The sequence below is a fragment of the Epinephelus moara genome, chromosome 16 (assembly GCF_006386435.1).
Source record: "Epinephelus moara isolate mb chromosome 16, YSFRI_EMoa_1.0, whole genome shotgun sequence".
Taxonomy (NCBI): Eukaryota; Metazoa; Chordata; class Actinopteri; order Perciformes; family Serranidae; genus Epinephelus; species Epinephelus moara.
The window spans coordinates 35,303,737-35,316,699 of NC_065521.1; the positions used below are offsets into that span (position 1 = coordinate 35,303,737).

A 12,963-nucleotide genomic window follows, 5' to 3' on the forward strand; every position below is an offset into this window, starting at 1 on the left:
AGTCCTGTTTTTAAGATTTTACTGGTGTAAAAGTACCTAAGTTTGACAAAACATACCTGAAGTATCAAAAGTAAATGCCGTCATTATGCAGGAAATAGCCGCCTGTTGATGTTATATCACAACATATAATATCCTTTGCTTGCATTCATGTCTGAACTGCATGTTAATGTTGTAGTGGGTGGAGGTGACACTAATTTAAATAACTTTACATATTGTGAAGTCATTCAATCTGTAGAAAAGCATCATATTTTATGTACTTTTCATATATTCTGTATGTGAAATCCTAATCTGCAGCTCGCGAATGAATGTAGTGGAGTACTTCCCACTGAACTGTAATGGAGTAGATATAAGGAGTAGTAGTAGAAGTACAGTAGGTGAGTAAATGTACTTGGTTACATTCCACCACTGCATATTTCTTTACTCAAACAGTCTGTGTGCAAGCTGAGAGACTGAAAGAGTAAAAGTTAAAAGGTTCCAAATGAAACTTCAAATCCGTCCACTGGTTGCCATGGCAACAAATCCTTTGGACAATGGTTTCATTGTCATTAATGACGTCAGTGTTTTTTCAGTCAGTGCTTAACACCAAGGCCTCCGCTCAGGTTGGTTATTGAAACTGTTCAGATTGGACCTTCTGAGATATTTGATCAAAAGCAAATGTAGGATTTTTTTTTAACCTTATAACCTGAAGACATGTTGGACCTGCAATAAAACAGATTCTGACGGCTCAGGGATTTTTGTTTTTGTCTCAATATATCCAGATATCTGTACATATATCTGATTGTACATATTTTTATATGATTTATAAATTGTGGTTAAATTTTCACACTTACAGCCTAAAGTGAGCCTTAGAGATAAAGGAAACTCACTTCGGCCGCATGTATCCACAACCTCATTCTTTCAGTCACTACACAAAGGTTATGACCATAGATGAGGGTTGGGACGTAGATGGACCAGTAAATCAAAAGCTTCACCTTCCACCTCAGCTCTGTCTTCACCACGATGGTCCGGCACAGTGTCCGCATCATGTCGTGCCAAACCGCCAATGCATCTCACGCTCCACTCTACCTTCACTTGTGAACAAGACCCTGATAAATCATGCTGTTTTAACCAAAATATGTTTCTTTTTATTTGATTAGCACATTTGCCATTAGGAGGGATTTATTCAATATTATTTAGACTGTTTAAAAATATAAAAATTGCGATTGTTTATTTTACTTCATGCTAATAACTACACTTGAATTAGTGTCTTTAGTGGCTGAAAACATCATTGAGGATTTTATACTGCCTTATTTTTCCCTTTAAATGATGGGGACCCAAACAGATTTGATGGAGTAAATATGATAACTGTTTAATAAAGAATTGTTTCAACTCTTCTTCTTCAGCAGTTTTGAGATATTTTAGAGTTACTAGACCTTTCAGGCCTCGTGTTTACTGTACTGTATGGCCATACTTGTAAACATAGTTGCAAACATTCCCATTACACAAGACCTGACGTCGCTGTGCCTTGTGATGATGAACAACATGCAATCTGTGTCACAAGCTTTGAGCTTCCTCTTTTCTCTCCCCTGCAGATGACCGAGGGCAGGCTGTGCCAAGTGCAGCTGCTGGATGACAGGAAGCTGGAGCTGCTGGTTCAGGTACGAATCCTCCCGACAGCTGTAATCAATGTTTTTATCATACTGTAACAAATGATCCAATGGCGTGCAGATGTGTAATGTGAACGGGGCTGCTGGTAATTATGAACCCACAAAGAATCATCACCTGACTCTGCAGTTCCCCTCAGCTTGAGCGAGTGTCTTTCAGCTCAGTGTACGTTTTTCTGGCAGCAGCTTGACTGTTTTGGTTCACTCTGTGTCCTCAGAGCGTCGTTTATTGTCAATTTCATCGTGATAAGCTTCCAAAAAATAACATTACACTACCTGCTCAGCACTGAAATAGACAGGGAGCAACGTAATGGTGAACATAGTGGAGGAATTGGCAGCTTAAGAGACAGATATTTCCCTCCAGAGCTGGTAGATGTGTAAATAAGCAACTGTTTTACTAAGGAGTTCGCCAACTTAAATGGTTATGTCAGTGTTGTTTTACATCTTGTTTCCTCTGCGCCCGAGTGGCAAAAAAAAAAAAAAAGTAAAACTTTTACTGTAACTAATAAAAATCTAATTAAATATGCACCAATTGGCATAAAATTACACAACAAAATTAAATCGGATCATTAAATAAAACCAGGTTCAAAATTATTGTTTCATTTTATTGACATATTAAAGGTCAAAGGATGGCATGCCCAAGGATGGGACGATTTTATGACAAAATTTTTGAGACATTTTTGTACACGTGTAATAAAAACATAGACCCAGAGCCACAGTTGGCGATATTTGGTGTGGCCCAAAGAGAGCTGGGTCTCTCCCGAGCGTAGACCCAGAACTGTGCTTTGGCCTTTTCATCACTGCTAATAAGATGTCTCATTCTGTATAACTGGAAGTCTAACCTGCCCCCTCTGTTTGGCCACTTTGTCAATGATGTCATGACTCACTTATAGTTGGAAAAGCTCAGATATGCCACTCAAGGATCAGTCAATGAAGTCCATAAAGTATGGCATCCATTCCTGGACCATTATGATAAAGTCTATACCTCAAGAAATGTGATTCAATGCCTGTGTGTGCCTGTTATAGTATGGAAATGTCCCTTTTCTTTTCAGTCCTCACTCGTTCAGGTCCATTCTGTTGCTGTTAATTCACTTGCAATACCAGATTATTATCATCAGTCTGTCTTGACTCTGTATATTTATTATATTCATGTGTGTTAAGTGTATTTAGCGGTGTTCATTTGTTTGTATGTGCAGGCCAGTCTTGAGGGAGGCAGGGTGGGTTTAGATATTGTAGGTTCAGAGTGTATATGCTCCGTGTTTCTTGGTTGTTCTAAAAACCAATACAACTAATTGTAATAATAATAAGGGTCAAAGGTTTTTACATAGGGAATTTGGATTATATCCTTTTGTCACCCCATTAATCAGAAAATACTATTAACAGCCTTTAAAAAAACAAATTTTGCCATGTTTTTATGAATAAAATGTTATAATTCAAGCTATTAATGAGATATGAATATATCTTTGGAATAGACAGGCATAAAACTGGAAAGTTTGGTGTAAGTGCTACTGAAGTGGACATTTCTGGCTCTGAGTATGAGAAGATATGTGTTGTAAAAATCCCTTCATTTAAAATAAGACACTGTAGCTGAATAGGCAAAAAAAAAATTACACTAATAGATATCACCATGGATCTTCTCCAGCTGATGACTTACATTCATACATTTATTTTTGGTATGACAAGTTTTCAGAAATTGAATGTTTAAATATGCAAATTAGAGATTATCTATTAAATATGCATTTTTTTGCATATATTTCTAGGACAGAAATATTTTTGGACATTTTCCATCCTTTAGCCTGAAAGAAGACTTTTTTTTTTTTTTTTTTTTTTTTAAGCAAAACAGTCACAATCTCAAAATTTACCAGAGCATGGATAAACACTTTTTACCTGTAGTGCATCCCCTAAAAATGATGATGTCATAGAGATGTTTCTGTAATGTAATGGTGTGAGATGCGGGAAGCCAACTCAACTCAACTTCATTTATACATACAAACATAGAGCCCAAAGTGCTTCACATGGCAAAATGGGAGTGACACAGATACAAGACAATGAAATATTAAAAAAGCAAACCTATCAAAACAGCACGAATAAGATGATTAAAACTACATAGAATAAAAACAGTAAATAAATAAATAAAATAGAATAAAAACAAACAGAAGAGATTAAAAAAAAAAGTCAAAACCAATGGTTTAAACTTAAAACTCTGCATTTAAGACAGATTATAAAGATAGGTCTTTAATTTACATTTAAAAAATACAGAGAGAGCTCGCTATTCTTGAGTTAGTGAATCCCACAGCTTAGGAACGTATTAAAAACTTTGTAAAGAGTTGGAAGACAGGTTTGTTTCGTCCATCACATTTCTCCTAAATATATGATCGGGCAATATGCTAAGATAGTGAGTAGGAAGACCTTCCTGCAGCAATAGATGAATTAATTTCCTCCAAGTATCAATGACTGATTTATCAGTTATTTAATTAGAGATGTGTGCCTAATATTTTGAATCTGAATCTAAATCTTCTCCCGCAGCCTAAGCTTCTGTCGTACGAACTCCTCGACTTGGTTTCCTCCCACTTCAACCTCAAAGAGAAGGAATTCTTTGGACTTGCATTCTTCGATGACAAGTATGTAAACTGTTAAATTCATTCTTTGTTAAGTCGTCTGAATATTTACAGATGGCCATACATGTATGTGTGTGCAAAATGCAGCTTTCTCATGCTTTGATGTGTTTGCTCTCGCAGTGGTCAGCGTAAGTGGTTGCAGATGGACCGCAGAGTCCTCGAACATGACTTTTTGAAGAAGCCGGGGCCCATCGCCCTCAACTTCCTGGTCAGGTAATAATTCATTTTTCTCATGCAAATCACACGATCTCCAGCAGGGAGCACTACTTTGTTGACACACAGAGTAGAGCTGTTAGCTGTCAACAACATATCTAGGGTAGTTCCTGTCCTGATTGCCTTTGATATCTATAAATGCCTCCAACTGGTGGCTGAAAAGCTTTTGTGTGAGAAGGTGTTATCGGTGGTTTTCAGCCGTTTACAAATGACCATAAACTGTCACTCTCATCCACTCCTCACACTGACAACAGTATATTTACCAGGCAGAGAACAGTGCAAATTGGGGACCTTAAAAGCAGCAATAAAAGTTATCTCAGTTTAACCTTTAAATTGTTGTGTGTGCATCTGCTTTTATCCTTCACAGGTTTTATGTAGAAAACATAACACAGCTTAAGGACATCATTACAGTGGAGTTATTCTTCCTGAATGCAAAATCTGCTGTCTACAACGTAAGTGTTTTCCCCTTGTTTTTGAAGCAATGAAAAATTATGCGGCTGGTTGTTTTTGTTCTCGGCAGCTCGAGGATGATTCACTGTCTCTGGACCCTCGCAGCTCCGCAGACAATGGCTGCAGGGTACAGTTTTCTCACTCTGCTGGCTGGAATGTAAAGTAGACAGTCTAAGAAATAAGAAGAAAAACACAAAAGGGTTCACTCTGAGAATAAGCAGAGGTTATTGTAGGTCAACACAGAGAAGCTTCTATGTTTGGATCTAGAAAGCTTTCTCTCTACATGGACCACACATTCTGCATCCTGCTCATTTTTCCCTCTATCGATCTATTTTGTCTCCCAGGGGATTATAGAAGTGGAAAGTGAGAACGTCTTCAAATTAGCCGCAAATGCTTTGCAGGTTAGTGCTTTTAATTGCCTCATATACATACAGTAATTGCTGCATCTGAAATCCCTTTAAAGCATTTAATCTGATAAGAGTTTTTTTCCTAATCACTAGGAGGCGAAGGGAGACTACACAAGGTAAGTGCGTATTATCAGCTGGGTAAGAAGTATTTAACAGCAGCAGGACAAGTTAATAGTGAGCTTTCAGCGGACGCATTCAATAGGTCACAACAAAAATCAATGACAGTGTTATGTGAGGTTTACCACAGACTGCTGAGAAGGTTGCACCAGGAAACTAATGAGTCTCATAGTGCTGATAGAAGCCAGAGCAGAGACACCTTTACATTACAGAGAGCAGCTGTTAGCTGTGTTTAAGAGAACTGCCCTCTGATATTATATGTGTTGTGTTCAAAGGGAATTCTGCAGGTCTTTGTGCAGGTCCTCACCTGGCTTTGACCAGCTGAAGTAAGGTGGTGTCGTAATACAGACATCTGAGTTCATATGAGTAAATTCTGTATTATGGTGGCTGTGACTAGAACACCAAGGTCATGTCCTACACATTGCATGGGGGTGCAGTGGTAAGCATTGTCACCTCACAGCAAGAGGGTTCCTGGTTCAAACATTGGGGTGGGGGAGCCCTTCTGTGTGGAGTGTTCTCCCTGTGTCAGCGTGGGTTTTCTCCGGGTACTCCAGCTTCCTCCCACAGTCCAAAGACATGCAGGTTAATTGGTGACTCTAAATTGCCCGTAGGTGTGAATGTGAGTGTGAATGATTGTCTGTCTCTATGTGTCAGCCCTGTGATAGTCTGGTGACCTGTCCAGGGTGTACCCTGCCTCTCACCCAGTGTCAGCTGGGATAGGCCAGCGACCCCATCACAGCGGATAAGGAAAAACTCCCCCCAAAAAAACCCTTTAACAGGAAAAAAAATGGTAGAAACCTCAAAATGTAAATGACAGCAGTGGGAGAAGGATTTAGATTCCTTACGCAAATCAAAGTTTCAGTATCACATTGTAAAAATACACCATTACAAGCAAAAATAAGTACAGTATCAAAATGTGCTGCTTATGCAGAACAGGCTCTTTGATGTAAGAGCAGCTGTTCCATGATGCTAATTTTAACATCTTTATTTGCTGTTGGGCTGCTATTTTTAGCACTTCATATTATTCAAAGTAACATCAGCTGTTAGGTGAATGCACTGAAGGCAAAAGTCCAAACCTGGCTTCTGAAATATGGAGGAGTAGAAGTATACCATACAAAGGTGATGTCCTTGCTGCAGGAGCCGTGGATTTGGTTCTGGCCTGTGGCCCTTTAGCACATGTCATCCCCTCTCTCCCCTCCTCACAAGCCATACTGTCTTATCTGATAAAGGCAAAAACCATAGGGATAATCTTAAAAATGCTCACGTAAAGGGCAGGTATCTTGAGTAAATGTACGAGGTTACATTCCACCACTAGTAAAACTTTCACTCCCCAAATCCAACAAAGGCAGTTCAGTAAATTATAGACTCATTGCATGTCATGTCTCTAAACTGTCTCTAAAAAAATATGCCACTAGAATTCAAAAACTGTCATCACAACTGTTTGTCTTTCTATTTCAGTGATGAAAACACAAGAACTGAGTTGAAGAAACTCCCAACTCTTCCCACCAAAGTCCTCAAGGAACACCCATCACTTGCATACTGGTGCGTTTACAGGAAAAGCCTATTTAAAGTCATGCTTTCACTAAAGTCTTAAAAACATTCACAGTGTTTGGTAAGTTTTAACATGCAGTTAGAAATAAATTAAAGGTCCAGTGTGTTGGATTTAGGGAGATATTTTGGCAGAAATGGAATATAATAAAATAAGTATGTTTTTTTTTTAAAGTGTATAGTTACCTAAATATAAGAATCATTGTGTTTTCATTACCTTAGAATGAGCTGTTTATATCTACATAGGGAGTGGGTACTCGTCCACAGAGATTGCCATGTTGCACCGCCATGTTTCTACAGTAGCCCAGAATGGACAAACCAAACACTGGCTCTAGACACAGCCCCTCTGCAATTAGCAGTGTCGCAGAGACTGTTTTTTAAAATGTAAAACTGCTTTATTCAATGATTTTACTGGTTTAAATTACTGGGTCTGTTTGTTTTAGAGAGGAACAGACCTCTGCGGGTAATTTGGCTTGCGGCACAAACATCCTCTGGATTTTATGTTGTCAGAGAAAAAAGGTGAACACACATTAGCAGGTGCTGGAGTATCGGAAAAGCGTCCGTTTATTTTAGAGAGCAAAAGACCTCTGCGGACAATCGGCTCCTGGTAAAAACCTCCTGAACAATGAACACTGAAGGAATTCTAACCAGGAGAAGTTTCAGGTGGTTGCAAGCTGCAGTCCTGACAACTAGATGCCACTAAAGCGCCCTAAATCTTTAACTCTTGAGATGGTTGTCAGCTCAAATCCCTGTACAGACACAGCATGGAGCATTGATTGGTAGCTGGAGAAGTGCCAATTCGCCTTCTGGGCATTGCCGATGTGCCCTTGAGCAAGGCACTGAACTCCCAACTGCTCAGGGCGCCTGTCCAACACAGCCCCTTCACTCTGACATCTCTCTATTTAATGCATGTATCGATCCGTTTGTGCATGTGTATATATTTCAGGCCTGTGTGTATAAAACAGAGTGTAAAAATTGAATTTCCCGTCTGGGATTAATGAAGTGTTTCTTCTTCTTCTTCTTCTTCTTCTTCTCCTTCTTCTCCTTCTTCTTCTTCTTCTTCTTCACACTGGACCTTGAAGTTTCAATTTATTTAATCAACAGATTGGCAGTGAAGGAAAGAATAAAATAAAAAGGGTTTTGTTTTTTGTAACAAACTGTCTGGAGGTTAAAGGAAAAAAATATTTATTGGTGTATTCAGTTATACGTCTGACAACCTTTTACTACACATTGTCACTTATGTGGCACATACACCATATAATATAATGTTCATCTGTTTAAAGCGTATGAATGTGTCTCCTCTGTGACATTGCAGTGAGGATCGAGTTATTGAACATTACAAACAGTTGAAAGGAGTCTCCCGAGGACAGGCCATTGTGCAGTGAGTACTGAAGAAAAATGTGCATTTGCTGAAATTGGTTCAACACTAGTAATTAGACAATGAATGCTATTAAGCTTTAAGTTCATTAATCTTCCTCTCACCTCTATTAGCCCCCCCCTTCTCTCCCCGTCTCTCTCCGGCACTCCTTTTCTCATCATCTGATAGAAATCAATAGCTCCTCTTCAGTTGCAGTCCAGTGAATCATACTGATTCAGTGGACCGAGATCAAATTCCCCTTTCAGTCTTTCCACATCTCCAAGGTAAACCACATGCAGATGTTGAAAAAGCAGCCGGTGGTTTTAATAGAAAAATGTTTTTTGTTCTAGGTATTTGACACTGGTGGAATCCTTGCCCACGTATGGCGTGCATTATTACGAAGTAAAGGTAGGTCTTCGGCTGTGATTAATGGGAAATGACAGCTGTTGAGCTTGAAACTGAGTCAACCTCCAAGCTGTGCTCTTGCCTCACAGGATAAACAAGGGATCCCGTGGTGGCTTGGAATCAGCTATAAGGGCATCGGCCAGTATGACCTGCAGGATAAATTAAAGCCCCGAAAGGTAAACACTTCCTGCTGCTGCGTCTCTAAAATGGCTGCTGCTATTTCTCCGCTTCACTAATCCGACTGTGGACATGATAGCACATGGGTTGCTGCTGTTGCACATAGCGTGGTGATTCACCAGCTAAGATTCATGCATCATCTGGTTCACCCCAACAAAGGCTGTGCCTCAGCTGCTGCAGAGGACGAGGCCAGACTTGAAAAAATTGGAGCAAATCTCAGTCCAGAGAGCTCTGGCAGTTAATGATGCCAGTGAGTTCTGAGTAAAGTCTGTGAGAACACTCAGTATGAACCTGCTTTTCTTGTTTCATTGATGTTGTTTTAGCATTAGATGGGAGAAACACCCATGTGACTGATCTGTCAGCTATGCTGTCCAGTCTGGTGCCTCCAGTATCTGCAGGGTGCAGACATGCAGTGCAAGTTCTGTTTTATAGGAAAGGAAAGCTATAAAACAACGCACATTAATTTACTGGCATTGTCTCCCTGTTCAACCTGGTAATCACTCGACATGGTGCAATCAGTCTTTGTCAGCTGCGTTCCAAAAATTGTGCAAGCAGCAGCCGGCTGTGTGCAGGGAGCAGCGGCGTGTTTGGAGAGGAGAAGAGGGAGTGAGCTGGTGATGTCAAAGGGAAAGGGGGCTGGATTTGGGGCGTTATAGTGCATGTTCTGAGAATACCTGAGGAGACAAGTCAGGAGCTGACAGGAGAAGGAGCAAAGTGTACGTTAGTGTTGACAGCGGAGGATTTAATAAGTCGAGAAACAGGACTTGTGAACATCTCATTAGACTGGTAAGCGTGGATACAACACTTTTATGTCTGGACTGAATTAACACTGCAAGTAAACCCAGCTTTTGTTCTTTAAACAACATTTATAATGTGTATGTTGATTTAAAATATTGACTCAACAATCAGTCTTTAAAAAAAGTAGCTGTTATGGATGTTTGCCTCCGTACTCGTGACTGACTGTTAACCACGTAGCAGCATTGTGCCACAAAATACAACCACATGTATTGTTTTCTGTGCTGTCTGCTCAAGATCGTGTCTCATTCGAGTTTAGTCCAGACACACAGTGACTCAGCGAGCCTAATGGATTGTTCATATCAGGCTGTTGTCAGTTGAGCACCTGGGTGATAGAGGGATGGACGTGATGAGCCATGCAAAGTGTTGTAGACGGCGATGACTCTTTGTGTAATGTCCCCTTGTGGCATTCTTAGCTTTCTAACACCTGCATTATTGCAGACTTGGCATGCCCGACTATAATGACGGTTCACGTTACAGTCTGGCTTTTTTAATGACTGTGGCTGAAACAGGGAGCCAAAACACCTGCACTGCTAATCTTTATTTTTAATAGTTTATGTGATGTCAGTCATCAGGCTTGTGGCTGTAATACTATGGATGTTCACCAGGACTGAAGGTACAAATGATCATGTTTTAAAGCCGCTATTCCTGGCCTTACACTGCTGCTTACCTTTCTGTATTTTCAAGTTGTGAATTCAGTGTTCCCACACATTTAATGGACAAAAATTCAGAACTTTTCCAGCACTTTTCAAGGACCCATAAATTTTTGTTTTTCTTGTCATACTTGCTTTGTGTTTTACTAACATATCAGATTCAAACTTTATTCAAACATAGTGTCAGTTAGCTGGCGAACATGGAAGGAGAGACGAAACCAGGGAGAAAATGAAGAAACATATGTGACGTAAACTAAATGCTGTCACAGATCCATGCATTTTACAGCTACGTTATGTCAACAGCTTCAGAAAACAAATGTGCTGTTGTGTAAATGTACGTGGAAGCAGGGGTGTAAACATAGATGATGCAGGCAGTGCGTAGAAACAGGCGCCTGATTTTCTTTTCTTTTCTTCTCTTTTCTGTTTTTGGTAAAATAGTCAGTAGCAATCTACAACAAAATGATATGCTTATTCTACATGAACTAGAAAAACCATGATGAACTATATACATAAAAAACATTCAATTAGAAAAATAGTTTCTTATTTTCTTTAATATTTTTTGTCATATACAGGTATGCAATTATGACTGTTGGGTAACATGTATGTTGACGTTGCCTAATGTCAAGTTTCTGTTTGATCATGTGATGAGACGATATGATACAGCAGCTCGTTTAGGTGCAGTATCTGTGAAGACTGACGAGCTGAGCACGTCTACAAGTGGGGAGGAGGAAAAAGTATTAAACCTCCCTATATTTGATTTTGGCTTTTTTATAAACAGTTGCCAGAGGTGTGTGTGTGCGCCTAATAACTAGTGACTAGCGTGCACTGGGCCCGTGGACAGTTATCCACAGGAGGTTACTGCAACAAATTCCATGACTTCTCCAAATGAAAATGGGATTTTGAAATTTCATGACTTTCCCAGTTTTTACCTGTGAATTACAGAGAGTGTTATCCATTTCTCTAATCAGTTATTTCTTATTTTTTACCCCCCAGCTTTATCAGTGGAAGCAGCTGGAGAACTTGTACTTCAGGGAGAAGAAATTTGCAGTGGAAGTTAATGATCCACACAGGTGAGCAGCAGAGATTCTTCTTTGTAAACTGTCTGTTTGTAAAAGTTGATTATTTTTCTTGTACTTATGGTTGATTAGCCTCTAGTTGAGTTTCTCTAGCCAGCCAGCCCATAATGAGTTGGTCTCTCTTGTCAGGGGAAGCACTACAGGTGGAAACTGTTTTTTCATGCACGGGTCAATTTGGAGATTTTGGGCTATTTTGTTCTCATCAGACGAGTGGAAAGAAAACATTCAAAATGCAAGTTTAGCTGTTTGTTTAACTTCAGTTTTCTGTTCTGGGAATGCATGCAATAGTGCATATTTATTTAGATAATGCCTCCTTTGCATATTTTAACATAAAATTTCAGAAAACTTTTGTTACAAAAAAATAATTGTATTAATGTAAATAATCACTGGGGAAGACCTATGGTGATACTGATTACTGAAAATGTTTAACCCATTCACCTGTAGTGTCTTATTTTGGTCTAAATACTTATGGAATTTTACAATACATATCTTAAGAACATTTTCTCAAAATTATTTTTTTTCACACAGCCGAAAAAATCTCCATGTCAGTTACACTTACAAACACCAAAATATAATAACTGCTGTAATTAACCGGGGAAGTTCCTTTTTTTCCCACTTCAATCTTTATTAACACAATTTTTGTGACATTGACGTGTCAGCTACAACAGCATACTAAAATAATAAAATAACTGAAAAATAATTAGAGTCAGTGATACACAACTGCTTGGGTAAATACACATTTTACAGCTTGGAGGATTAGTGTATCTACTGATTATTATTCCAGTCCAGTGTCGTCTTTTTGAGTCTTTTAAATTGTCTGTTTTCCCCATTTTCTTTCTAGCTGTGCTTCTTGTAGTCTCAGTGTACGTGTCAGTTTCTCCATTAAAAAGATTTCTTCCACAATTATTAGCCATTTTCCACCTGGGGAAGTTTCGTGGTGATATCTATTAGTTAAACGTTTTACCCTCTTCACCTGCTGTGTCTCCCCTTCAGCATTTATGTAAAGAGATCATTCATATCAGTGTTACAACCACAACCTCTGATTTCTTGCAACAGGAGAGCAGTAACCAAACGCACCTTCGGGCAGACGGGCTTACTCATCCACACGTGGTATGCCAGCCATTCTTTGATCAAAACCATTTGGGTTATGGCTATTAGCCAGCACCAGTTCTACTTGGACAGAAAGCAAAGCAAAGTAAGTGTCAGTTGTCTGTTGCAACACCATTAAATACTTTTAATAAAATCAGCTAATCTTTGTTGTGCATTTTCTTCCTTTATTCTTTTAGTCTAAATTAGGAACAGCGAGAAGTGTGGAGGAAATTGCCATGGATCTCACAGAGCACGGAGGAGCAAAAATAAGCAGACTGGGAGACGCAGGCCTGAAGAATAACTTAATAACAGCCAGCAACGGCAGCCTGGTGTCTACAGGTTGGTTATAATTACTTCTGTTCATGAGGCAAGTGTCTATTAAGTTAATGTTTTCACAACAAAAAACCATCACTTC

The 12,963-nt window shown here is 39.3% G+C and overlaps 1 protein-coding gene across 4 annotated transcripts in view; it reads left to right on the forward strand.

Moving 5' to 3' along the window:
- frmd4bb (FERM domain containing 4Bb) overlaps window positions 1-12,963 on the forward strand; it is a 57,366-nt gene that overhangs the window by 33,549 nt on the left and 10,854 nt on the right. For all 4 annotated transcript variants that reach the window (XM_050065240.1, XM_050065239.1, XM_050065241.1 and 1 more), the window contains exons 2-14: window positions 1,572-1,637; window positions 4,170-4,264; window positions 4,382-4,474; window positions 4,842-4,926; window positions 5,269-5,325; window positions 5,425-5,447; window positions 6,907-6,990; window positions 8,312-8,377; window positions 8,704-8,761; window positions 8,848-8,934; window positions 11,377-11,453; window positions 12,516-12,654; window positions 12,746-12,887. In XM_050065240.1, the coding sequence (XP_049921197.1) occupies window positions 1,572-1,637; window positions 4,170-4,264; window positions 4,382-4,474; window positions 4,842-4,926; window positions 5,269-5,325; window positions 5,425-5,447; window positions 6,907-6,990; window positions 8,312-8,377; window positions 8,704-8,761; window positions 8,848-8,934; window positions 11,377-11,453; window positions 12,516-12,654; window positions 12,746-12,887 (1,072 nt within the window). The remainder of the gene's footprint in view (window positions 1-1,571; window positions 1,638-4,169; window positions 4,265-4,381; window positions 4,475-4,841; window positions 4,927-5,268; window positions 5,326-5,424; window positions 5,448-6,906; window positions 6,991-8,311; window positions 8,378-8,703; window positions 8,762-8,847; window positions 8,935-11,376; window positions 11,454-12,515; window positions 12,655-12,745; window positions 12,888-12,963) is intronic.